We start from the raw sequence: 14,237 nt of genomic DNA on the forward strand, positions 1-14,237 counted from the left end.
TTTCAGAAATTAATGATTTGTTATAAAAATGCACGAAGCCTATACTATGAGGCAGATTCTAAAACTGCCACTTCAGGAAAGTTGATCAGATATTAATGACACTATCCAAAAAAGGGTTATAGTTTAACTTTTTCTTCCAAGTTAAAAAAAAAATAACTGTCTCGTCCTTTGTATGTTGGAAATTTGACCTCTGCAAGGATGATCTATATTTCAGCAGGGGAAAAATTAAATCTTGTGCTGAATTTGTGATTTCCATATAATTTACAACACATTTCACATATTGAAAATATTAGACATAATTAGTATTTTGTGAACTTTGAAACAGATCGAAAGTTTGGCCAGTCATGATAATCACCTATTTATTGGGACCAAGTAAGTATGATATACATATTTAGTTGTAGGATAGCTTTGCTCTATTGTCATTTGTTCTTTATCTTGTTGAAGGTCTGCGATAATTCAACAGAGCATTCCGCAATACAGCTGTTTTATTTTATAAAATCCGCAGAATATCGTTCCTTACTTGCAGCGTGACGCTAATATTTTGATATTTTTTCCGCTCAATGCGTGGAAGCATTAATTTTTACCTTACATACCCTAACGTAAAATGACCTATTAAAAGCTACTGTAAAAATACGTTGAAACCCACTACTTCGTTTTCTTTCCTTAATCCAAAGATTTTAATTAGTATACCGGGATTATATACAACATTTTTAAAGACCATTTAATAAAAATTTATTATATTAGTCAATTATAATTGACATTAAAGAAATAATTAGGTATCTATAGGGACCAGACAATGGCCGATAAATTGAATACATCCCCAATGCTGATACACAAAATTACCCCTATTATAGATTAAAATAGTTGTTGAGCCGTTTGAACACTCTACTTAAAAATCAACAAATTAAAATTTACTATACCTAATGCCTAAAGTTTTTCAAGACAACAAAAAAGAAAACTTTATTATAAAACTTTGAGGACTAGTTTAAGAAACAAACCATTGCCCCCTTTCTCTCTGGAAATAATAATAAATGTAATATTTGTAGACAAGGCCACCTGTTAATGTACCTGATTAATCCAGGACTTCCAGAACCTTCTGTACAACTACTCAGGTATGAAAAGTAATGTATTGCATCGTATTATAGACAACTTTTGCGGATATTAAAATGAAAAGTTATAGGATTAAAACCAGTTTTGTTAGACCCGAGGGACCGTAAGCAATAGCTTATGGTTTCTATTTTGATATTCGTGGAAAATTGTCTGCAATACGATGCTATACTTATTTTTCAGTGTGGCTTAAAAACTATTCTAATTCAGTGGATATTAAGCGGTTACGTAGCATATTGGAAATCCCCCCACACGCAAAGATAATATTCCTTTCCAGAATGGATAGAAACCGATGAATATCCTCTGGACTATAACATGTTTTCAGCCATACCGAAAATCATGTATAGCATCATATTATAAACAATATTCTTGTATATGAATTGTTATTTCTTTCATCGTATTATAAAATGCTTTCAGCGGATATAGAATGTACAAAAAAACTGGTTTTAATCTTATGATTGTACATTTTATATTCGTAGAAAGCTGGATATAATACGATGCTAGACATAGTTTTTTTTGTATGGATGAGAACCTGTTCCTATCTACCGGATTCAAATGAATACGAGAAAATAAAATTATAGAATTAATACCAGTTGATTTCTAGTTGAGATTATGATAAACAAAATAATCTTATTATTTTTAGGTCCAACAAGTATTTCAGCAAAAAGCCAATAGTTGAGCTAGCAGTGGTGCCAGAATACTCAATACTCATCGCCCTGACGGACAACATCATTTCTGTTCATGATATTGACTTGGCAGTCACAAATTTTCCGCTTATAAGCCAGGTAGACTATACGTAGGTCCAAACACTTAGAAACTATGGCTATATACACATACACATAATCTTGGATTTAAAAAACTATGTTCTGTTCCTACTCTTTGAACTGACAAAAAAAAAATTTATTCGTGGTATTGACTTGGCAGTCATAAATTTCCCTCTTATATTGTATTCAATGAGATACAACAAATGAAAACAATATGATTATGCAAATGCATGCTTCACTAAACCCATTAGTTATAGATTACAACCTCATATATGAAAAAAAGTGTCCTATTATATTTAGCTTTAAAGTGTATAGCTAGATAAAAAAAAACTGAACTTAAATTTCAAATTAAAGCCTGTTTTAGATAAAAGTTAAGGTAGCCTTTTAAAACTTTCAGTACAAGTGAGCAAATTAAAACTTATTAAAAATGTTTTCTTTTAGGTGGAGAGATCCAAAGGGACGAATTTATTCGCCCTCGATGTAGTCCGGACACACACACTAACCGGAGAGTCGGCTGCAGCCGTCCGCATGGTTGTTTCCGTCAGGTATGCACGTTTTATCGGTATTTTAAAATATTTTTAAACTTACACTGAAATCTTCTTAGTTATTCTATTTTAAATGTGTATAATAAGATTTTATGTGCTTTCCCTCAAAGTGCACAACGAGCACCCCCCATTTTAGAAGATGCCCATTTTAATCGCCGAAATGTTATAGGCGCAAGTTACAGTTTTACTATTGGAAGAACCGGAAATTCCTGGAGTTACGGGAAGATGTCTCGTTGCCTGATGTTGCCAGGTCCTTGGCTTGGTGCAAGGTATGTATTTATAGTTGCCAGTTATAAGATATTTGTCATCCATATTTGTTTTTTTGCTACGCTACTTAGGCTAAGCTCCAAGTGATGTTAAATGATCATTAATTGTAAGAGAATCTGTTTAAAAACTAAAAAGGGGCATCGTAGCTCAGTGGTAACGCACTGAGTTACGGTGGTGAGAGTTCGAGTTCAAGTCCCCATGTGGCAACTCGAATTTCTCAGTCGCAATTCATTCACGCAACTTTCCCTTGGTTGTGTAAGAAGGGTGATAATTGGGTAGTTTGGATACTCAATAGTCAAGTACATAATATCAGTACAACCCTTACCCAAGCTCTTCTGTGGAGAGCGTTATTCATTACGTTGACTTAATTTGGGACACCTGCCATACTCGGCAAGGTTGAGGTAACAAAGAGTAGGTCCCTTGAGACAGCGGGTCAAGTACAATTGTACTTGAGCGTGGACCTTGAGCTGGCCCTGGTGCTAGCATACAAAGTGTCTCTTCCTACTCCATGACTACTTAGGTCCAAACACTAATAAACTATGGCTACACACAAAAAAAAACTTGATCCAACTTTGAATCTGTTCTTTCCAGGAAAGCGTGTGTGTTGGTTTACGCGGAGAATATTCACTGCTTCAATTGACAGACCTGAAGTTCACGTCTCTATTTCCGACTGGCAGGAATCAAGATCCCCATATTATACTCATGAAAGATGATAGGTAGGTAATGATAATGATAATGATAATAATGTTTATGTGGTGACTAAACTTTAATTCCAAGCTAAGTATATTGCTGACTGCTTTTATAACTCAATTATTAGCCATATACTGTAACAATATAATGATTTGCTTTATAATGACAATTTATTTGATTTAAAAAAATTTCATGTCTCAGTTTATTAGGTGCTGCTAGGTACCCCTCAGCTTAGGAGATTGCCCATACAATACCCTAAATTTCTTCTATGTTCTTCTTTAAATTTTTAATAGCGAAACTACTTCATTAATCACAATGTCATTGTCCATCTTTCTGTCAGAACAACTTTAGAGGAAACGTATTTCCGATTAAAATCTGCTTGATTAGAACCATATTTTAGTCATACTGAAAAATCATTTTTTTATCGTATTACAGACAATTTTTCACGAATATTGTGTGGAAAACTGTCTATAATACGACGTGATAAACAACTATTCTTTGATTTGAACAAGTTAGACAGCTGATTTTTAGTAGCGAAGCTACTCTATAATTCACTTTGTCCGTCCGTCCGTCAGTCCGTCCGTCCGTCAGTCCGTAACGCTATGGGGGAAATGGGATTTACTCAGCCCCTATAAAAGATAGAAAGCTGAAATTTTTTGACAACATTCCCATCATTAAGGAGCACAATTAACTATAAAACATCAATGGCGGTCGGACGGCTTTTTAGCAGGTTTTAGGCTATTTTTTTATTTTCCACATTTTTCCTCATATCTTTGGTGTTTATGGTCCGATTTTCAAAATTTTTTCAGTTATAGATATCAAAATTAAATTTTCCGTCGTTTAGAGACCCAACAATGACGGTCAGACTGCCTTTTTGCAGGTTTTTGGCTATTTTTATATTTTTTACATTTTACCCCGTATCTTTGGTGTTTATGGTCCGATTTTCAAACTTTTTTCAGTTAAAGATATCAAATTTCCCATCGTTTGAAGAAAACAACAATGACGGTCAGACTGCCTTTTTGCAGGTTTATAGCTATTTATATATTTTTTACATTTTCCCCCATATCTTTGGTGTTTATGGACTGATTTTCAAAATTTTTTCAGTTAAAGATATAAAAATTAAATTTCCGGTCAATTGAAGAAATCAACAATGACGGTCAGACTGCCTTTTTGCAGGTTTTTGGCTATTTTTATATTTTTTACATTTTCCCCCATATCTTTGGTGTTTATTAATCGATTTTCAAAATTTTTTCAGTTAAAGATATCAAAATTAAATTTCTAGTCGTTTGAAAAAAACAACAATGACCGTCAGTCCCATTCACGAAATTTTGTGCTTCGCTACTTATGGATGTTGTCATCCTTGTTTTCAGTATATATCATCTGGCCCTGACTCCACTATTCACGAATTATAAAAAAAATAGTGCTTTCTCGTCATTTGTTTGACCCTTTTGACATCTAAAACAATGTTCTCCAAAAAGTTAGTCTATCTGTGTGTTATTTTGTATTAAATGACCACTTAAAGTTTTTTATTTTTTGAAACATCTACGATAATGTTTTGTTTTAGATTTGCACTGAACAAGGACGATCAAACCACATTTATTAGTTCTGAGGGAAAACTAAATTTACAAGCAGTACAGTGGTCCGAGCCTCCGCAAGAAATTGTACATGATCCTCCTTTTTTAATAGGTATGGAACTAAGTATCACTGCTAAGTTTTTTTTACCATTTCTAAAGGCGATGCGTTTAGTATTACTACCGGCTTCGCACTTCTAGGGATGAGGCAAAAGGGGAGGGGGGGTAAAAAAATAAAAAAAATTGTGGTTGGGGGAAATAAAATGTAAAAATTAAGATAACTGAAAAGTTTTTTTTTCCATTTTTCTCCCCTCCTTGGTGTAAAAAACTTAAAGAATATGCAAGAGGGGGGATAATATGAATGAAATTAAGAGTTCTATAAATGCTTTTCCATTTTTCCCCTTCCTTGCTGGAAAAAATCAGGAGGGGAAAAAATTTTAAAAATTTGCAGCAGGGGAAAAAAATGAATCTTGTTCAGAAAGAATATACGCCCCTGGGATGGGGATTTTAGTACTTGAGTCGATAAGAGCTTTTTTACATTTTTTTTTTAAAGTTTTTTTTCAATTGGGGGGGGGGGGATTTCTCTTGGGAGTTTGTAGTTACCATTTTACAGACAGATTAGGGTTGAAACGTTAAAAACTGTTAGATTTAATGCGGGGAAAAAAACCTGTTAAACTTAACATCCCAGCTACTCTCTAATTTTCCAAAGTCCACCCATTAACCACAGTTTAAATTATAACTTTATTCAGTGATTTCAAAGTTTAGTGATGTAACAAGTTTAGACATTGCATTATTATGCTTGTTTAAGGATTCATTTGAGGTTTACATTTATTCTATACTTCAGGTGTTCTATCAAAATCTTTGGAAATAAGGACTGAAGACCCGAAATTGTTGATTCAAAATATGGAACTGTTGAAACCTAGGTAATTTTACAAAAAAAAAAAAAAAAATTATAGTTGTATAACCCAGACAACTGCCTGGCCCAAGTAACGGGGACCTTTTCCTGTTCAATTCCTCCATTGGACCCTAAGGAAAAAAGTATAATAACAATCCGACAATATTATTGTCTAGAAAGTGATTACATTTGGGTACGAAAGGTCAGTTATTTTTTCATTTCATGTGTTTTACAATTCAGTTGAATTTCTTAGGATAAAGCTTATATTTATTTCGTAACTCCTGTTAAGAACTTGCATGGGCTATTACCCCAACCTAATCATTAAGGTTTATAACCCGTGGATCCAGTGGACATGTGTTCTGTGCCAGCCAGGGTCAAGTCTGGAGCCTAAAAATTGTGTCTGTAGCTGAGCAGGTTCCTCAACTACTGAGTGACAAACAGTTTGAGTTGGCTGTAATGGTAGCTAATTCTTCTGTCACAGGAATCGCCACAAACCAATTTTAACATGGCAATTACGAATGTTGAATTTTAAAAGTCAAAAACAAGGAGAAAATAGCTATCTTGTCTTAGAATCTATATTTATTTTAGGAAATAAACACACACACAAAAATTGTTGGTGGATTTCTTGTAACCAACTCGTAGGTATGGAATTCAATTAATTTAGATTGCTGAACTAACGCCCCTTTTCAAGTTGATTTAAACTTGACTGACTAAAGTAAGGTTAAGTCCAGATATACTTAAATTTGTTTATGGCCCTCGACTGTTGCTTAACACAAAGGTGATGGGATCGAGTCACGGCTTAAAACCGCTTCAAAGACGTTAATATTGTTTCTACTGCTGCAATGTCAGATGCACTACATTAATAGTTAGCTGAGGGGGGCCTTGGGCCAAAACAGGCGCAACCCCTTACAATGAACAGTTAGGATTTCCAGACAAAGGTCGTGCAATCAATGAGTCGCGTCGTTTGTCTGTTGGGTGAAACCTTACTTTTTACCCTTGCCGAATGAGAGCGTTACAATACAATTTACAAACATGTTCAAGGTTGCGTTTAGAGGACTTGTACCTGAAGCGTCACCTAGCCCCCAAGAGATCATACTTACAGCGTGGCCATATTCTTCAGTATACTGAAAATCTTCAGTATTCTTCAGTATTTGGAAATTGGGGCTTCAGTATTTTCAGTAAATACTGAATATTCAGTATTTGAAAATTTTATTCAGTATTTTTCAGTTTTTGGAAATTTTCATGATTCAGTATTTTCATTATTTCTTAAATTCCAAAAAAATTTGCTTAAATAAGATGTTTATTTAAGTAGTTGATGTCAGATTTTTTTCGGCGCTTCGCGCCTCACTTTACTTTCCTTTGAATTACCCTATAACTTTGTACATTATTTTTTTTTTTTTTATGGTAATATACATTTTTTTTTCAATTTCATCTTAAATATAAATTTTTTAGATATTTGAGATGCTTTTATACAGTATTTTTTTTTGTCTATTAATAGAATGAATAATCTAAGGTGAGTACTTTGCATGATTATTGAAGGTAAAGTTTTTTAGCATGCTCTTAACCATAGACGTCCAAGGGGGGGGGGTAAAGTGGCGATTACCCCCCCCCCCCAAACAAATTTGGGGTGCCGTAGGCACCCCCAATTTTTTTTTCATTTTACCCCCCCCATTCATAATTTACCCCTACCCTGAGGGGTGCCTACGGCACCCCCAACCATTTAGGAGGGGGTATTTACATCCCCCTAAACAATTTTGGGGGGGTAAATACCCCCCCCAAAATAAAAAATCTCTGAACAAAAAAAAATTTTGCGCACTTCGCGCGCATTTTTAATACCTACTAAATATTTAATAAAATTTAAATTACCCCTCCAAAAATTTTACCCCGGGGGTAAATTTTGGGGGGGTAAACAAAATTTACCACTGCCAACAGATTTGATGGGGGGTAATTACCCCCCCCCCCAAAAAAAAACAAATTTTACCCCCGGGGTAAAAATTTGGGCTTCGCGCGCCATTTTATCCCCTCCAAAAGCGAATTATCCTCCCTTAAAAAATTTCCCCCCCCCCCAAAAAAAAAAGGTTGGACGTCTATGCTCTTAACTCAACTAAAAAGTATTTAAGTTTTGTAATCATTTAAAATATTTATCAGTCATTTTCTGCTTAATTGGTGCAAGAAAATCTAAGAGGCAAAATTAAAAGATCTTTAAAATATCCCACTAATAACAAAGCTATGATGATATGAAATTTTGAAATGAGGAATCATATAAAAAAAATACTTATTCAGTATTTGTATTTTTTTGTTCAGTATTTCAGTATTTTTTCTTATTTTAGGATTCAGTATTTTCAGTATTTCCTTTTTTTTCTTCAGTATCAGTATTTTTTTGGTTGTGGTCACACTGTACTTAGATTTGTGATGATTTGATTAGATGGAGATAGTAAGGAGGAAAGAAACAGACGGATTATGAACATTAAAACTTTGTTTGCTTTCGATCTTTTTTGTCAGGTACAATCTTTTTCCTTTAAGGGGAACCATCTCGCAATCAATGCGCAAATGGCACTTTGAATCCGAATTTCTCTATGAAACTTGGCATGAGTAATCCTTGGTAGGTCTATTTTCCATAAATCGAACAAAACGTTAGAAAAATAAAGGCTAACGGCTCAGCCGAGATGGTTGCATTAACCCCCCCCCCCCCCTCTTAATAAAGATAGCAATTATAAAGAATGATATTTGGGTGCTTTACCTCAATAAAAATATTTGGATGCTTTGCTTCAAGGTGCCTATACAGCAATGAACCCCCCCCCCCTGATTTAAATTTGAAATAAATTGAAAATAAGGTTAGGTAGAAATTTTTCCCATGCGTCTTAACTACTAATATAATACCTAGTATCCAATATTACCTAAAACACCTAAGGTAAAGCGAAATAGTTTATTTATCTAAACTACATTATTTTACCTACATTCATTCTTTTTATGATAAGAAAATATAATCTACTTTATTAATGTAATTTATTATTATTTTATTCTAGGGAAACAAATTCAAGGATAGTTTGGATATTTTTTATGAGCTTGAAATAGATCCCTCACATGTTATAGGTAAAAACTTAAACTTAAGTGAAACTTTTATGAAATGTTTATTTTTACAAGCAAAGCTTTTCTATAATAAGGGCTCGGTCCCTCCTCCCATCCGTAACGACTAGCTATTTAAGTTAGTTTAGTCATTTTAGAATTAACCAATCGATTTCAAACTTGACAGACATTAGGGATAAGTCAATGGGCGTTATGTTAATGTATTGTACATCCCAAATAATGATAAACAAAATCACCCCTTCTTTAAATAATGATTACCTACTGGTTGAAAAGTTTGACACTGCTAGTTTTAACCAACCAATCATTAATTTAAGTAAACAAATTTTTCAGGGATTACAAATTTTTGATTAATCGAATGAATCATACCAGTACCAGTATAATGTAAAGAACAATTACGTTTAACCTAAATTGTTTTCTACAGGTTTGTATGATGGCTTGCTGCCCCATGAATACCAAAGTAAACTAAAATATCCTGATACACTGCCTATACTACAGGAATACAAATACTCAACATATTTGTTTTGACTCACAAATTTTTTTCTGGATAATAGTATCGATGTTAAATCTCCCCTGGTTTTAAGGGATTTGTATTTGCATATAAATAAAAGGACAAAAAGATTTACTTTTTGTTTTCACAATATTTAGCCGGAATTGTCTGATTTCAAAATGGCTGGGTTGTTTATATTAGAACATTAGGGTTGTTAAATTGTAAATAAAAGCCCAGGTAGCTGTATTATAGTATCAAATATGCTTCTGAAATCATTTGATTTTATACAACTCATCTTGATTAATTTGCATATTTTACTTTGTACGCCTTGTTTATTTTCTAGAATCTTTTAATATTTTTGTGCCTCTCTACTTATGGATGGTTCAATTTAAATCATGTTTATTAAAAATTAATACTACCTACCTATTTTTCAAGGAGCTTCTCAACTTTTTGCAAAACAATCTCTATTTCTAAATTATATATTATTTGTATTGAAAACAGGGTCGTCAAATGGAAAACGGATTGTTGGCCCTCATTGAATATCTCACACAAGTCAGACATAAGTTAAACAAGGTAAAACATAGTTTATAATTAGATATTAGATATTTGTCCACGGATACGAAAATATATCAGTCATGTCAGCTTACATGATTTGTTTACGTTCCTGTAAACAACTCCGTTGAAAAACATGCAAATTATTCCTGTATAAAAGTAACATGATTTATATCTGTCTGTTTTTTTGTGCCGTTAGATCTCACTAACCGCTGATCCGATATGGTTCTCCTTTACAATGTAGCTTTTCTTTTGGACACATGAGAGTTATCCATATAGTAAATTAACAGGATTTTTGTCTGTCTATCTTTTTGTACCGAAGGATCTCGCTAACCTCTGAACCGATATGGTTCTCCTTTACAAAATAGTTTTTCATAGGTCATGGGAAGATTAATAACTATTTTGGTTGAGGGTAATACCATTTTTCTTTTGAGCAGTCAACTCCTCAAGTGCCCTCAAAAGGCTTCAGGGGCGTCGCCTCTAGTAATTAATAATGCAGTTATTACAAATAACAGTTATTTGTAGTTATAGTTTAGAATTTTGATAAACAATCTTTTCACTGACACCTATTTTCTTTCTAGAATACAGTTCCCAATGAGTTGAAATATCTGCCCATGGTTGATGGTGTCCAAACATTGCAGTTTAAAAAACAGGCCTTGCTAATCATCGACACTACCCTACTCAAATGCTATATCAAGGTGTTCATACAATATTGCAATTTGTATCCTAGGCTGAAAGACGTCCTAGTTTTTTTATAGGTATTTAAACAAACATGTAAATGAATTGATAAAATTTCCCACCATGTCTGCTTGGATACCTGCAATCTTTACTTATTTATGTCGCTTTACACGAAAAAAGAATTCAAATTCTGAACGGATTGTTAAAATATAAACGGAATCATCCAAAACGGTTGCGGAATCGGATTTTGAAATAATCCAAGCTACATAAATATCAAAAAAAAATTGAATCGGAATCTGAGTTTTTTTTCGAAAAATTAGTGGATGTACCCTAAAACGGGTAAGAATTGCTAGCCCAATTTTTAAGCCCATATTGTATAAACATTGTAAATAGACAAATGATGCATTGGTGGCTTCCCTTCTAAGGCTCAAAGACAATCATTGTCATTTAGGTAAAAACTTTTTTTTTTGAAAAAGTAAATATTTAATAGAAAATTTTCGCCAGGATATATGTAATCATAACCAGGAGAGAAAATACTCAAGAAGGAAGACTTTTTTTTGCCTTTAACTTCTTGTTTTTTACTGTTCTTTTTCTCTAGTCGGATTTTTAATTGGTGCAAATGCTAGCGACAAAACATTTATTCTATTCTTTGCATATTTAGAGGAAACAGAACGAGTTTTATTGAAGAACGAAAAGCTTACAGAACTGGTTATTTTGTATAATACTAGAAATCTACATAGGTGAGACATATGATACATTTCATTCTTATAGCAAAATCTGATAAAAAAAATCTGCCTCTAAATATATTCAACTAAATTCTACAAATTAACTAATAGAATTTTTAAGCAGTATTTTTTTTTACTACATAGTGTATCATTTCTCTAATTTTCCCATTGTCATTTTTTTTATTTCAATCCCTATTCTTTATTTCCCCATTTTTAATATCCCCTAAAAGGCTGCTCATACTAATGAAATTTTAACATAGTCCACTAATTTTCTTGTAGCTATCATATTTAAATCACATCTTTATCAAATTTTTACTTATTTAAATGTAGATAAGCCCTGCTACATTTGGGCGTAATCGTCTTTTTTTTATTAACTTTTGAGTTTTTTTATACATAAAGAAATTATATTTTCAGGAAAGCCTTGTCCTTGTTACAGAAGCATGCAGGGGAAGAAAACTCCCAACTTTCTGGCTACCAACGAATCATCTCATATCTACAGGTGGCAGATTCATCCGGTTTTTTCAATTTTTTTTTGGCTTTATTATTTTGTTATGATGCTATTGTTTGTTCTTGTATATTATTAAGTATTAATCTCTTTTCTGTGTAGAACCTTGGAAACGAACATATAGATCTGATTCTAGAATTTTCTCTGGATATTCTCATCAATAATGAGGATGGTTTCCTCATTTTTACTGAGGTATTAGATAGTTATAGACAGCTTTCCGCAAATATTAAATTGAAAAAAATATAAATTTAAAACCAGCTGTGTTAGCCTTGAGGGGCCGAAGGTTCGGGCTAACACAACAGGTATTAATTTTATGATTTTTATTGCAATATTCGCAGAAAACTGTCTTTTATAAAGGTTTCAAATTATTTTTCAGTATGGCTGAGAACTGGTTCTAATCCAGTGGATATTAATTGGTTTCGTAGCTATACTGGGAATGAAATTATTACAATAGCGTAGTTTGATATTTATGATTAAATTCAAGACTTTTTTAAAAACATCAAACATGATTGCAAGAATGTAGGTACCATTTTTTTTCTCTAGTATAGAACAATTCAGTAGGTACATGTTTGATCCAAACACTTAACGAACTAAAAAAAGGCGGCTCAATTTGAAGGCATACACAAACTCATCCTAATTATATTTTACTTAAGGATATGGATACAGTAGAATCATTATCAAGGGACAAGGTTCTAGACTTTCTTCTTAAAAATAAACAGGTAAAAATTCTTGAAATATTTTTGAGGGAAAATTCAAGCATATTTTAAAAGTTTTGCAAGTAATATGAATTTTTATTAAACTACCCAGCGAAACTTTTTAAAAAAGGTAGCATGCTACGTTGTTCGATATCGTTGGCGATAAACGTTGGAAAATCGGCCTTTCAAGAAAAGGTAGCATGCGAGTTCGCCATCGATATCGTAGCAGAGTACCATAAAGAGATGCTTCTCTCTATTCGGTTCTTTCTAAAGTATAAAAGCCTCTCAGCTCTTTTTTCTCTCACTTCTTCTATTTTTATCCTCTCTCTCTCTCTCCCTCTTTTAATTTATGCTACTATTGTGCTACTTCGCCCCTTACTCTGCTACGATATCGATGGCGAACTCGCATGCTACCTTTTGATTTAAAGGACGATTTTCCAACGTTCATCGCAAAAAAAATTAGATGGTAATTCATGGCGAAGGGGATTGTAGGTAGCATGAGACTCGGTACATGTATTGCTTGAGCTCGATGGCGATTCCATAGCAAAATATCTTGCTGGATAGCGGCTATGCCCCTAAAGGCGTCATAGCGGTGGATTTCTCTTTGGTTGGTGATGCACATCCCAAAATAGTTATAAACCTTCGCAGGAGCTATGAGGCACTACAAAAGATATCGGTTGTGCGGTTAACGAGTTCCTTCGGTACAGTCAGACAGACATACGCATAGACACCAAGTTACTTTTATATAATATTTGACTGATATGTCGTTTGTGCATCCCATTTACTAAAGATGTCTTTAGATTATCCATTTTTTTAGGATCTTGTTATCCCCTACCTGGAGCATATCATTATGGTTTGGAATGAGGACAAAGCTTTGTTTCATAATACACTGATAGTTCAATATAAGGTAAAACTTCAAATTAATATTTTAAACCTGAAACGTTTTATAAATAAGAGTATTAACGATCAACAGTAATATTTAACCTTTAAATTCTTTATAAGGCTTATTAAAGACTAAAAAAACTATGATTGGATGAACCTTGTCTATAAGTCAAAACTTAACATTCATTGTAATGCAATGCGCCTGCATATTTGTAAAGGCATTCCTTCTTTGATAACCATCAATATTCAGAATCCCTAGGTAAAAGCAGTTGATACATATTTAACGTCTATGGTTATGCCACTTTTTGAGTAAAGATTTTAACCATCAACAAGATTTTTACTGGGATGGAGGGTTCATTGGGCTGTTATTACTCTAGTTCCCAAAGTTCTACAACAACGTTTTCGTATTCGATGGTCTAACAACCTTTGGAACTTTTATTGAATTATGATTAGTTGGTTCATTAACTGAGTGCCCAAACATTTCCACAACTAATTGTAATCAACATAATGGATAATTTTGTGTATCATCATTGGGGATGTACATCTTATACCTTGGATCCCCTAGGATTTTACCTAAAGATGTATTTCTTCGTGTATTTAGGATGCAATATTGAAACGCGTGGAGGATGGTGAAACGGTGGAACTGACTGATTTTTCTAGAAAAAAGTTGATCAAGTTTATCAGTAAGTACTATATTTTGTTACTAGCTACGGCCCTTGGGGCCTAAAACCAAATAAATTTTAGTTATAAAAAGAAAAAGTATGTAACAACTTTGGGGTGGGGGCTA

The 14,237-nt window shown here is 33.3% G+C and overlaps 1 protein-coding gene across 6 annotated transcripts in view; it reads left to right on the top strand.

Moving 5' to 3' along the window:
- LOC145326010 (vam6/Vps39-like protein) overlaps window positions 1-14,237 on the top strand; it is a 21,198-nt gene continuing 6,961 nt past the window's right edge. For all 6 annotated transcript variants that reach the window (XM_080169088.1, XM_080169093.1, XM_080169092.1 and 3 more), the window contains exons 1-22: window positions 1-73; window positions 323-372; window positions 1,047-1,112; window positions 1,751-1,892; window positions 2,313-2,416; window positions 2,586-2,685; window positions 3,275-3,399; window positions 4,938-5,059; window positions 5,789-5,867; window positions 6,166-6,318; window positions 8,263-8,341; window positions 8,866-8,932; window positions 9,348-9,417; window positions 9,911-9,986; window positions 10,547-10,663; window positions 11,037-11,094; window positions 11,305-11,383; window positions 11,783-11,867; window positions 11,976-12,065; window positions 12,527-12,592; window positions 13,386-13,475; window positions 14,052-14,133. In XM_080169088.1, coding sequence (XP_080025214.1) covers window positions 29-73; window positions 323-372; window positions 1,047-1,112; window positions 1,751-1,892; window positions 2,313-2,416; window positions 2,586-2,685; window positions 3,275-3,399; window positions 4,938-5,059; window positions 5,789-5,867; window positions 6,166-6,318; window positions 8,263-8,341; window positions 8,866-8,932; window positions 9,348-9,417; window positions 9,911-9,986; window positions 10,547-10,663; window positions 11,037-11,094; window positions 11,305-11,383; window positions 11,783-11,867; window positions 11,976-12,065; window positions 12,527-12,592; window positions 13,386-13,475; window positions 14,052-14,133 — 1,945 coding nt within the window. In that variant the 5' untranslated portion in view covers window positions 1-28. The remainder of the gene's footprint in view (window positions 74-322; window positions 373-1,046; window positions 1,113-1,750; window positions 1,893-2,312; window positions 2,417-2,585; window positions 2,686-3,274; window positions 3,400-4,937; window positions 5,060-5,788; window positions 5,868-6,165; window positions 6,319-8,262; window positions 8,342-8,865; window positions 8,933-9,347; window positions 9,418-9,910; window positions 9,987-10,546; window positions 10,664-11,036; window positions 11,095-11,304; window positions 11,384-11,782; window positions 11,868-11,975; window positions 12,066-12,526; window positions 12,593-13,385; window positions 13,476-14,051; window positions 14,134-14,237) is intronic.

Source organism: Acartia tonsa, chromosome 8, assembly GCF_053477335.1.
Source record: "Acartia tonsa isolate MP-2025a chromosome 8, ASM5347733v1, whole genome shotgun sequence".
NCBI lineage: Eukaryota > Metazoa > Arthropoda > Copepoda > Calanoida > Acartiidae > Acartia > Acartia tonsa.